The 13534-nt window shown below is 34.9% G+C and overlaps 1 protein-coding gene across 3 annotated transcripts in view; it reads left to right on the top strand.

The window, feature by feature from the left end:
* Sec15 (exocyst complex component Sec15) overlaps nt 1-13534 on the top strand; it is a 499079-nt gene that overhangs the window by 88382 nt on the left and 397163 nt on the right. For all 3 annotated transcript variants that reach the window (XM_090391741.1, XM_090391739.1, XM_090391740.1), the window contains exon 4: nt 12712-12916. In XM_090391741.1, coding sequence (XP_090247867.1) covers nt 12712-12916 — 205 coding nt within the window. The remainder of the gene's footprint in view (nt 1-12711; nt 12917-13534) is intronic.

Below are 13534 nucleotides of genomic sequence, written 5' to 3'. Positions count from 1 at the left end.
AGTGGAAGGACCAAATTATAGGAGCTAGTGAAAATCTTTTTTTCATTCCCCTTTATATATTGAAATATAATGTTTCCCTTTAATTCTGGTTTCCTTGAATATGGTATTAAGAGAAATAAAAAGGTAGCCTTTCTTTTTGATTTCTATGGAAATGGAATTTCTTCATAAATGGAGAAGTTATAGGTGGATATCTAAACTATGAAGACATCATTTACATATTGATACCAAACCGATGAAAAAAGCATTATTATTATTATTAACAACTGACTTTGCGGAGTTGGACTTTGGAAGTTTCCTTGTCTTAATATCTCTCATAATGCAAAGCACATCTCCTTGTAGACATATATAATACTATGCATTAAGGGAAGGGCCACTACCCAGACCGGTTTCAACCTTTATTGAAGTCTCATCAGTGGGAGCCAGACCCAGAAGTGGTGATACTAAGGCAGAAGCAATGGATAAGTCATATATTTACCTATATGAGTTGCCAAAAGGTGTACCACCTTATTATTAAATTACTCTGGATTTAGAGAAAGATGCTGGAAGTTTTTCCCCACTTGGTTAGACTATAATAAATTTAGTTTAATCCTTTATCCAAGTGTAAGCAAACAAAGTTTGCACCTGAAGTATCTTCAGGACTGAGGCAACTCGTGGTGGAGTAATGGCCCTTCCATTAATGCATAGCATTATACATTTGCTTTGCATTATGGGAAATATTAAGACAAGGAGTGATGAGAGCTTGGTCCACCTTTACCATGAGTTGCCTCAGGGGGGGGGGGGTTGAAAGAAAGGTATAGCATGTTGTTATAGAAGTTACGACTGCAAACCAGAATTTACTTAGCCACAGTAAAGCGTTTAATTTATGAGTTTAAGCACTAAATTTATTCACCTATGTGCACCAAAAGTCTGGAAAAAGTCTCCCTGAATAAGAGTCCCCTCTATTCTAAGATATTGGCTGGCGCAGCTTTAAAAAACAAATTTGTCAATATTCGAAGAAGAGACAGCCCCAGAAAGAAATTAGAGGATTCGTTTCTTTAAGCAAGGAATAACCTTTAACAGTCAGGGTAAGCATGTGAGTAAAATTAGGAATCGGCTAGAGATATAGAATTTGCTTTCCTTATAGAATAAACACGTAAGAAGTGATACAGATATTAGAGTCAGGGAAATTTTGTAATTCTTGTAGTTATTGTAGAGAGGTAAATGCATAAAGAAAGTAAATTATTATAAGAAAAGTAACGACATAACAACGGCATGCTTAGTGTATCAGCATTTTACCACAGCGCTCCAAGTCAGAACGTAGGCCTACCTAGCAGTTGCAGTTTACAGTTGGTGCAGTTAGGTTGGTTAAGTTAAAAAAAAATAAATGAAATATATATTTTAAATTTACAAACAATTTATGTAAAAAAGTATAAAATAAGAATATTTTGAACAATCAAATCATTGAATAAATAACTCGTAATTAGTGGGACCTGTTGTTCAATGCACATCTTTTCAAATCTTGGAATCAAACTTGTACAGTGTCTGTTAGATGTTCTTCCTATCATTGCATCAACACATTGATGGTCCAATTCTAAAACCATGTGGACTAACACTGTTTCCCTGTCCACCGCAGCAAAATATTGGAATATTTTGCTGCACCGCAGTGCACAGTTTGGGAACCCTGCACTATTCTGATCACTACTTTACTACAAAATTAAACTTCTTTTCATTAGCACCTTTCAATGGCCTTTCACTAAGTGTCACTCTAGCACCTCCATATGCTAGAGTGACATATGCATGTCTTTTGCTATACTTTCAGTTTATTTCTAAAGCATTCCTTATTAGGGGTAACTAGCACCAAGTTAAACTGAAACACTTTTAAAAATGATACAAATCATTATTTTTTATTATTTTATAGCAATCTCCATGGAGTAAGCAGTTTCATCATAGTAGGTTTCACTTAACTAGCACTATGTGTCATACTGAATAGTGGCACAACTACTCCTTATTCTTATTTATCAATATATACTTATCACAGCAGTGGCATTAGCATGATGGGTAGACCACAACCACATCCATTTCCTGAATGTATTACTTCCACCCTTATAGCATGCAGCCTTACATCCCTGCTTCAAGTTGCAATACTTTGCACTCATTAATATTAAAACGACAAGCTTTTGTCCACACTAAAACTCTTTTCAAATTTTTCTTAAGAATTAACTTTAGCAGCACTCCTTACAATTTTCAACTTTACATCTCATTAAACAACTGAAAATCCCCACTCACTCCACATAAAATGCCATTACCAAATTAGTTAAACAGCAGAGGTCCAAGAACAGAATCCGGCAGCATGCCACTCGTTATCTTCCTTTTTTTTTTTTTTTTTTTTAAAAAACTACCCCATCACACACGATTTGATGGTATTGTTCAGAGAGCCAATCCATTTAGCCAATCTATCATCCATTCTCATCTTCTGCAGCTTGTACATTTACCCATCATGTGTGTTCTCTTTGAAATGCTGTTGTACAGTTCTGTATGAATCTCCCTTATCCAACATCTTATCATATTATGTAAGCAGACTGCTAAAGCAAAACCCACCCTTCAGAATCCCTAACTATCCACCATAGAGAATTATATGTTCTGTTCCAAATTAACTTTTGTAATACTGGATTACAACTGCAGATATAGAGAAAAGTCATCATCATCAAATTCCTGACATGTACCCTCAAGGGGTGTACAGGATATTATAGTACTACATGAAAAATTTACATCATTACTAACTTCCTATCTACAATTTTCCTCCAAATCAGTCTGTTACTTGTCAAGACTCCAACATTATCAGATCTTATATTTCTATTGTCTAAGGCACTTTGTACCGTATTAATCCACCTATATCTTGGTCTTCCTCTGGGTCGTTTTCCTGCCAACCTGGCAGAGAACACCTGTTTTGCTAATCTTTTCTCGCCCATTCTGTTTAAGTGACCATACCACCTGAGATTAGCTCTGCTAATGCATTCCTGGATGCCGACAGTGTCAAGTTCTTTCCTAATATCCTCATTTTTAATATGATATTGCCATTGATGCCATCTGTTCACACCTCTAATCTTTCTCAGGACTCTCATATCTGCGGTCTCTAGTCTTTGGCCAAGTGTTCTACTTTTGACCCAGCTTTCAGATCTATAAGTTAAAACTGGTTTGAACACTGTCTTATATAGCTAATTTAGTGTTCTGACTAATTTCTCTCTTATTCCATATGAATTTATTCAATTGACTTCCTACCATACCAGCTTTGTTGATTCTGTTATCTATTTCCACATTTAATTTACCATCTTCACTAAAAATCATGCCTAAGTAGCTGAAATGTTTTACTTGTTCCACAGGTTCCCTGTTCACAAGACAGTTGATATTTTCAACAATTCTACCTATTTTCATTGTCTTTGTCTTTTTAATGCTGACCTTCATACCATATCTATTACAACAGTTATTCAATTTAGTCAGGGAATCTTGCAAACTTGTAGCTGATTTAATTAGAAATATAACATCGTCCGCATAAAGCATAAAGAGCTGGCATTAACATCTCCATTCTGATATCATGTTTAATACCACTTTCCTTCATAATGTGATCCATATAGATAATGAATAAGAGAGGGGATAATGTACATCCTTGTCCGACAATAGATTTAACATTAAACCATCTTCCTGTACTTCCTTCAATTCTAACTGCTGACTTACAACTCAAATAAAGACTAAGTATTGCTTGATATAATGCCCCATTGACACCATATAACTGTAGCGTATTGAATAGCTTCTCTCTTTGCACATTGTCATATGCCTTTTCCAGATCGACAAAACTTAAATACAGATCTTTGTTATATTCCCATGCTTTCTCAACTATTTGTCGTAAAGTGAAGATCTGATCTTCACTTTACTTCATTCAGGCCAAATAGCTTCTGTTTGGCCTGAATCCAGCTTGTTCTTCACCAAGCTTTTCTTCCACAATTCTTCTCAACTGTTTCTCAAGTATACTTGCATAGATCTTGCCAGGAACACTCAGTAGGGAAATACCTCTGTAATTCTCACATGCAGTTTTATTTCCCTTTTTATATATGGATACTATGAGAGCTCTACTCCAATCATCGGGAATTCGTCCCTCTGTCCAGTCCTTCTGAACTATGCAGTGCAGCCACTGTAAGACTGTTATACCACCATACTTCAGCATTTCTGGTCGTATATCATTTACTCCTGCTGCCTTTCCACATTTCAAGCCTTTGACTTTTTCTACTTCAAGTATGGATATGTATTCCTGACTGCATGCCTGGTCAGTGTTTTTTAGTACTGTGCTGTCATCACTGCTTGTTTCATTTTGAAGTTTTTCAAAGTAATTACTCCATACTTCAAGGATATCTTTTTCTCCCGTTTTCATGTCACTTTTATCATCTCTAACTCCTTTTACAGCACACTTTCCTCCATTTCTAATCTTCTTCAACAACCTCCAGAATATCTTGCCACCTTCTTGATATTTATTTTCTTTCCTTTAAAATAAGTGGTGATATGTCATTCATTCCCACAGCCTTATTAGCCCAATCAACACTTGATACACTAACTTTTCACCTCTGATTCCCATATTCGTTTCCCCTCTTTGTATTACACATAATTTACATCAATATGAATATATGCTGATGAAGTGCTCATTAAGTAATTCCACTACATCCTATGTTATAGTTTTTCTACTGCCATAACTATTAACCAATGTCACCCTTCGATAACTGTTCTTTTTCTTGCCTGCCACATTGCAGAATTCTCTTGAATTATATTTGGTCTGACTGGCCAGTATCCTCATATACTGCATGTTTTCTTTCTTTACCATGCTTGTCACCATACTTGCCTGTATTTTATATTCCTCACACATTCAATCACTACCAACTGTTTTTGTACATTCTCCATGGTATCTTTTCTCCCACTGCTCATACAATTTCACTTTTCATCCATTTCATTTCAACTTTACTTATTTGCATAAAATCTTCATGGCGTAGATTTGTGCATTGCTTTTGTCATATGCTTTGTCACATACATCCTGTGTTCTGTCAACCTTTTTTTTTCCCTCCCCATAATAATATCAAAAGTTTTTCTTTTTCCTTTGATCTTCATTTGTAATATTGTTCTGTTACTATTGCCATCTGTTCACTTAAATCTGTAATCTGATGAACTGTTTTATTTTTAACCCAACTCCCATATGTTAACACTAATTTGGTCTTTTGGCTGATTTCCCTCGTGCCTTGTGCCTGAATAGCTAAAATATGTAACGCGTTCTGTATGTTTGCTAAAGAATGCAGTTTTTGTTTTCCATTTCCTTGCTGATTTTCACAGCTTTATCTTCATGCTGCATTTATCACAGAAATTGTTTAATTCAGATAAAGAACATTTTAGAAAATTTATTTAAGAGGATGATGACCCTGATTTGAATATCATGTTAATATAATTTTTCTTAATCATCATTATCACTGGTTTTCCAGGCACTTAAACATCTATGAACTTCCAACCCGTAATTCTCGGATAAGTAGTTATCCCTATGCCTGTAACTATTCTTTGTATATAAATTGTGTGTTTTCTAGGTTGGTTTGTGTGATTGTGGAATTAAAAATCCAAGTTTCCAAGAGGAAACCTTTCCATCACTGCATGAGACTGGCTAACTCATTTTCAGTTGAAAAGCCCTGATAAAGGTTCTTTGCTTCCTAGATGGGATTCAAACCCAATTCTTTCCAACCCAAGGGCTTCATCTATAATGACTGAACTATGGTAGCTCAGTACTTTTTCTTAATGAGGTCTATATGCAGTATAATAAGCAATAAGAATAGCATATCACCATATCCTATATGTAGTTTCATATCTTGTACATCTCCAACACGTGCACACCAACACATGCTGTGTATCTGATGGTAGACATTGTAACATGTCCCTTCTGCTTTTGGTAGGTGGGCATATTTTTACACATTCGGCAATGTGTATGATGTGCCAATTTCAAGTTTTTTTTCCAGTAGAATTTTCATATAAAACTAATAGTTTTATGTGGGAACTATTAGTACAGGTACTTCTAGCCTTTATGAATTAATTGGTTCCTGGTGACCGTTCGTAAAGTGGGAGTTTATTTGCCTTAGAAATAATGCTATAACAAGAGTTATATTTGTAAGAGGGAATATATAAAATGAATACTAAATGATAGTAAAAGACTTACTGGTCAAAGATTTACATATTTAAAAAATTAGAAAAATTTTGAATTAAAAAATATTATTTGAAAAAAAAACTTTGCTCAATTCTATTTCATTGGGTGAATTGGCAGCCAGCGAGGTGGTTGGAGATATGTTAGGAAGCTTCGGTGCATCTTTTATTTTTTTTCAAAGAAGGCCATGAGTATCATCTGCTTCGTTGACTTTTGCTTCTTTTCGTTTAAATTAGCTCAATAGCAAGCCAAAGCATTATTTATTTTGCGGGAAAATTTACTAAATCGTTCAAAGTCTGAATATTATGATTCAAAGATTGCGTGAGCTTTTTTGAAAAGTTTAAATGCTTCTTCTAGACCTTTTAAAGTGAAAAACCAAGTTTGGGCTTCATATTTGTTATGTTGTCTTTTTCTTCTTCATTTCTTTCTTCCTCTTAATTCAAGGAGATCATTGGGTGAGGGTTCCATAGTGTGAGATTGAAGGAGCTCATTAATATTACCTTTCAAAACTTCTATTTGCAACTGGTTAGCCATACCTAAGATTGCTTGAGTTTCAGAATTCACAATCTTTGTTGGGTCTTCAAAGCCTTCAAAATTATCATTAAATTTGAGGACAAAGTTTATGCCAGATGCTCTGCGTTACTCGAATTGCATCTAAAATGTTGAATCTCTTCCAAAACTCTTTGATAGAAAAGTTTTCATCTTTATCAGTTGCTTCTATTAACATTTCAAAAGTCTCTTTGAGATAATGTGCTTAAATGTTACAATCACTCCATGATCCATTGGTTGTAAAAAGAGAAGTTGTATTTGGAGGTAAAAAGACTATTTTTACATTAGGGCAAATGTAAGCTACTGATGAGGGATGGCCAGGTGTATTGTTAATTATCAGAAGTACTTTAAATGGTATTTGTTTTTTCTCACAATGAAGTTTCACTTCAGGAACAAAGTGATTTTCAAATAGGGAACCTGTGAGCCAAGCCTTCTTATTTGCCTTCCATATTACTGGGAGAGTATCTTTTATTAATTCCTTTTAAGCTTCTTGGATTTTCTGATCGAATCAGAAATAAGGGTTTTAACTTGCAATCGCCAGCATCATTTCCTCCTAATAGTAGAGTGATGCAATCTTTTGTTGCTTTAAAACCATGGCATCGAGGATTCTTCTTTTGTGATGTAAGTTCTTGCAGGCATCTGTTTCCAAAAAATGGCCCATCACATCAACATTAAAAATCTGTGATGGCAAGTAATTAATTATTTCTTCTAATTTTTCTGGATAAGATTTTACAGCCTCGCTATCGCTGCTTGAAGCTTCACCTTGTATTTTAATGTTATGCCAACCAGTCTGCTTTTTATAGCAGTCAAAACACCCGCTAAGTCTCTTTGCAATCATCTCCTTTTTTGGTCTTTCAGCATTTTAAAAATAGCTAATGCTTTAATACATATCGTTGCATAGGTAATAGGCATGTTTAATCATTGAGTTTGGTTGCTTATCCAAGCAATTAAGTTTTTCCATATGTGGAATTATACTGCCTTGTTCTTTATTACGCAACCATGTAGACTGCACAGATTGTGCATTTTTTACTTCTTTCAAATATTTTTCTCTATTCTTCAAAATGGTGCAAACTGTAGAAGCCAGCAAGAGAAAATTTCTCAGGATGAGCTTTAACAGTGCTACCTGCTTGATGGCTGGTAATAATTTCGTATTTCTTCTCTAACGTAATTGCTTTTCTTTGTTTCTTTTGCTCATTTTCTAGTTTTGCACTGTTTCTTTTTGACATTGCTGGAATAGTGAAAGGGTTATAGTTAAAAAGAAAACAAGAAAAAAATCAGGTGTAATTGAAGAAAACTACAAATAACACATTTGTTTCGCCAAGACTTGTTCTAATTGATCATTATGTCATTACATACTGCGTAATTCCCCATACACACTCTTAATTGTCTTCGGCATGCACAATTTAAAATGAAAATTCCGATCCAAAAAATTCGTAAAGATAAAAATTCATAAAGCGAGAACTGCCTGTATTTGCAAACTGTCTTCATGGTATATCTACACTTCTAGAAAAAATACTCTTATAGAATTTTCTTTATTAGTGAATTACACATCCAGAAAGCAAAAAGCCTTTTCCCTTCTAACTTTGGTTTCTCTAGAAAGTACACACATTGATTTGTTGTATGCCCAACAGATGACAAACCAGAAGTATGAGATGATTTGTTGCGTCCTGCTTAGTGGGCAAGTACTGAACGATGCAGTGTGTGTGTGTGTGTGTGTGTGTGTGTGTGTGTGTGTGTGTGTGTGTGTGTGTGTGTGTGTGTCATGCCTAGCATGTACATGTCAATTCTTTCTAACAATTTGCAAAATAATATATATATATTATAATCATTTTTTATCAGATTTTATATCATATAGATTTAGTGTTTTGTACTGTTTTCCCTTGGGTTTAATGATTTTAAAGATCAACAAGATTAATGATTTTCTTTTAAACAACAAATTGTTGATGGAAATCTTTAAATTATAATAGACAAGAAGTTTTATTCTTGTTTTAATTCTATACCCAAGCATTTGTAAAGAAAGTCTGCACTTGAAGTTACATGTGTACAGAGGCTCTTGACTTTATATCATTTGCCATAGTATCCCATAATACGAAGCATACCTTTTGAACATGTATATTGCTATACATTATGGGAAGGGTTACTACTCAGACCAGTATTGACCTTTATTGAGATCTCAGTGGATGCTAGACTAGAAAATACTGAAGTTAACTGTCCTAGCTTGATGGTTTGATTTTATTTGTGATCCCTTATCCCTTTGTCAGATAAAAGGCCACATGTCCAGTCTGCAAGAGAAATTGTTAAATTAAAGGTGATTACTGAGCTCTTGGTTTGCCAGTTATGGGTTATTGGCAGCAAGTTCATTATATCTGTTTGTGGATTGTTAAACATTATAATGATACAGTAGATGAATCTGAGCTTCAAAGAACAGGTTGACCATGCTACATTAGCACGCAACAGCTTGTGAGGCCTGTGAAGGCATGCCTCTGCTGTAATCATGTGAGAATGGAAAGTGATGTCATGAGAGATGAATGCTTTGCAGAGAACGATGACACGTACTAACTGATGACCTGGGGGATGAGAGCTTTTTGTCTTTCTACTGGACACTTCCTAACGCCACAACTTATGTGGCAGAGGATGATAAAATCAAAGGCATTTCTCCAGCAGTATATGAACAACAGACACAGAGATATCCACAGCACGTACCTGAGCACCCAGGATTCATAGAGATCATTACCCAGCATCAGTAATGGTTTGATGTGTGTGCTGGGGGGGGGGGATGCATCAGGAGGAGGTATTCAAGTTGCCTTTCTACAAGAAAGGGGGTGTGTCAGAACCTCTACCAAAGTGTATCAAAATACTGTACTGAATCTGTGGTACAGTCCCTTAACAACATCTTGTTTTACAGTAGGTAGTGGACCTTCCACTAAGACTCAGTCCCTGCACACAAGGCAAAGACCACAAAACAGTGGTTGGAGGCGAATATGCCCGACCTCATATTGCCATCTGATTGACTGTCTGGAAGTCCTGCTCAGAATCCATTGGACTTCAAATTGTGGCCAGATCTTGAGAGAGTAGCACACAAGAAATGACACCCCAGCATTGTCAGATGAAGGTGGATTTGGCACAAGCAGTGCCAGTATTTCCATCAGACGTTGTGCATGCTGCCATCAGTTTGTGGCCTCACTGGCTTCAATTGTGTGTTAATGCAAAAGGAGGACATTTCAAACATTGAGTGCTGCTATACGCACATTATACATATGTGCTGAAAACTGTAAATGATTTACTAATAGATTAAAGAAAGATTTATGCACTGTTCAAGTTGTAACAGTATTTATTGCTAGACCATATATATTTCCTTTGCCTCTTTACATTTCTGAGTTTTTCTTTTTTTTATTTAATTTCCTTTATTTACTTATATTTTTACCTCTCTCTCTCTCTCTCTCTCTCTCCTTTTTTAAATCAAATATTAATTTCATCTGTTATCCGTTATTTTCTTTTCAGATTATTTTCAGAGCTATTAGATCTTGTTGAAATCATTCAGTCTTCGCTGCTCTCATTTTCCAGTTCCTTATATTCACTAGATATAATTTTTTAAATTATATTTTTCTTGTGCATATTTATTTGAAGCCTGTTTATCATTTTCCAGTTGTTGTCCTAAACTTTTATTACTACTTTTTGTTAACTTCAGTAGTATTTATAAGACTTTTCTTTAAAAAAAAAGTTGCACATAAAATACAGTTCAAAAATTATTTACTTAGGATAGATTAACCACAGATATTTTGATTCGTGTATTATGGATCATCATCAGTGTAATACAGTTGAAAATTAACAAATTAAACAATTAAAGTATTTGGAGAATAGGATCACTTATGTTATTATTTTATGTTGCTCCTACCCACGAAAGGTTATTTGCAAACCCATAGTACATTTTGTACCATCGGTGGGTTAGGATTTTTTTTTTTTCATTATTATCAATTATATTATCGTTCATATTTATTCGGTAGATAATGTTAAAAAATTAGTTTGAATGACTATATACCGAGAATGAAAAAGAAAAGATTTAATGTTAAGAAACTACTAGTTTTGTTGAATAAATCAACTTCTTCAGGTATCACAGGCAAAAAATTATATAAAATAACAGAGACATAATAAAATTACATCAACAAATCTAGTATAAAACACAATAGTACATTTTAAAACAGGAATGCATGCTGGAGTTCCAATTGAAGTTGACTGTGTGTGAGCTGTCACAAGTGCGGCAATACTGGACAATGGCAATGTGTGCATCAGAAAGATTGTAGCTAAGGCCGTTGTTAATATGGGATGAATCGAGCAATATTTCTCTAGATTCGAAGGCTGCCTACATCTGCAAGGTGTAGGCAGCCTTCATCCGAGTTGATGGAGAAGAGAACCTGGCTAGAGAGAGCGCTGGCCCTGATCCTACTGTAGGAGATGTCCCTTTAGTGTTCTTCCATACGTAAAATGATGGATTTAGCTGTCTGGCCGTAATATGGTTTGCCACATTCACACAAAATCTTGTAGACTCCTGGCTACTGAATAGAAAAATGTTTCACTTTAGGTCTACTTACTGTGGAGTGAAGTTTGGAAACATAGTGAAGCAAGTTCTAATGTTGAATTTCGTTGCCATACATCAGCTCTCTCTCTCTCCCCAAAACTGGAAAAAATTCTTATGAAATTCAACATTAGAACTTGCTTCACTACGTTTCCAAAACTTTGCTCCATACGAAGTAGACCTAAAGTGAAACATCTTCCTATTAAGTATCCAGGAGTCTACAAGATTTTCTGTGAATGTGGCAAACCATATTATGGCTAGACAGCTAAGTCCATCATTTTACGTATGGAAGAACACTAAAGAGACATCTCCTACAATAGGACCAGGGCCAGCACTCTCTCTAGCCACATTCTCTTCTCTATCAACTCGGATGAAGGCTGCCAACACCTTGTAGACTGGCCGCAAACTTCTAATATTCATGTGTGTTATGATGAACTCGAAAGAAACGTGACCTGGGAACACCACAGAAACCAAAATGTAGAGGGAACTAAGAGCATCTCCAGCCCCTGTGAGTTCGTTTTTAAACTCTTCTATAGCGTCCTCTTCCGTACTCCAAGCTTGTCTATGACACTTTCCAATTGGCTGTCACCTCCTCGCTGAACGAGGATCGTTCTCCTCGGGGAATGCGAAATTCAAGCACCTTCCATGAATGCCTACTCATCATTCGTTACGTCATCTTTGGTGGTCACAGCAACTTTTGTACTTTCGTTCGCACGACAATACGCGATTTTATACATGGCATAGTTTAATATTGGTGCTTTTGAAAGTTTAAGATTTCCATCTATTTTAGACAATACTTTAAACATAGTACAATCTAATACTTATTTCCTTCTTCAATTTCATTTTAATTTAGGATTAAATTTCTTCCTTTATATTTTAATTCCCTTCTTAAGCAAAGTTAACATCTGCATTTTTTACATATTATGTCTGTTTTGCTAAGAATACAAGTGTGCTTTTGCTTAATATGGTTGTTCTTGTTAAATCTTGAATGGAGCAGTTCTATTTTTGATAGAACTATCATTCAAGATCTAACAGTACAATCATGTTGATGCGAATTTTGTAGCACATGATGCCACTGACACACACATATATTCCTGTTTGATAATTGAAGTGTTGAAGTCTTGACCATTTTTTAACAAAATTGGAAGAAAATTACCTTTTGAATAAAAGATAATTTGAAGTGCAACAATGTGGTGCTGTGGCAGAATTTTATTGATATACTTGACCATTCCGAGGGTTCATTCAATTGAAGTTAGATAATTGAGATATTGCTGTGTGTGTGTGTGTGTGTGTGTGTGTGTGTGTGTGTGTGTGTGTGTGTGTGTGTGTGTGTGTGTGTGTGTGTGTGTGTGTGAAAATATTAATTTTTTTTATTTTTTTTGTTCTGAAACAGATACTATTCAGCATTGAAAACATTAGAGCAGTTGGAACATACATTTCTTCCTCAAGTTTCTCAATATCGTTTTGCACAGGTAATGGGATCAACAGTTCCTCTTCACAGAAAATGCATTAAAGATGCTTCAATGTCAGATCTGAAAGATTTTCTTGAAGAAATTCGAAAGACATCATTAAAGATTGGAGAAGTAGCTTTGAGACATGTAGGTAATTCTAAGTTACTGTTAATCAGATAGCAGTTTGTGTAGTTATGTAAATGATTCAGTTGTTAAATGTAATATCAAAAATAAGATTATAAAATTAAGATTTTATAGCATACTATAATATTATAAAATATACTATAAATACTTTGGAATTAATATTTTATAGTGTGCAGTGACTTTATCTGTTATGTTAGTATAGCATTTATGTGAATTATTTACACAAAAACACAAGGCAAAGGCAATATTTATTTGATTAGAAAGGCATATATTTCAGTCTGAAACTTGACCATCTTTGGTAATGACATATGATTACAAGGTAGAATGCAAACAATGGATTTATTTGAAATAGAATGAGCCACATGATGTTATATTTCCAGCAATATTAATCTGCACACCATCCTTCTCAAAAGACAGGAATTATAAAATCTTTAATTCGACAAGCTAAGACTAATTGTTCGAATCCTCATCCTTTATAGGAAGAACTCTTAAATATCAAACAATATATGAAATTAAATGGCTTCTCAGAAAGGACTATACACGTGTTTCACTCCTACAAACCAAACCTAAACAACCAGAAAACAGTACATTAAGTTCTAATCTCATACATTTCAGGCATTT

The sequence above is a fragment of the Typopeltis vanoorti genome, chromosome 4, assembly GCF_054136105.1.
Source record: "Typopeltis vanoorti isolate ZY-2024b chromosome 4, IOZ_Tvanoo_1.0, whole genome shotgun sequence".
NCBI lineage: Eukaryota > Metazoa > Arthropoda > Arachnida > Uropygi > Thelyphonidae > Typopeltis > Typopeltis vanoorti.
Note: the sequence above shows the minus strand (reverse complement) of the source record. Positions and strands in the feature narration are given on the sequence as shown.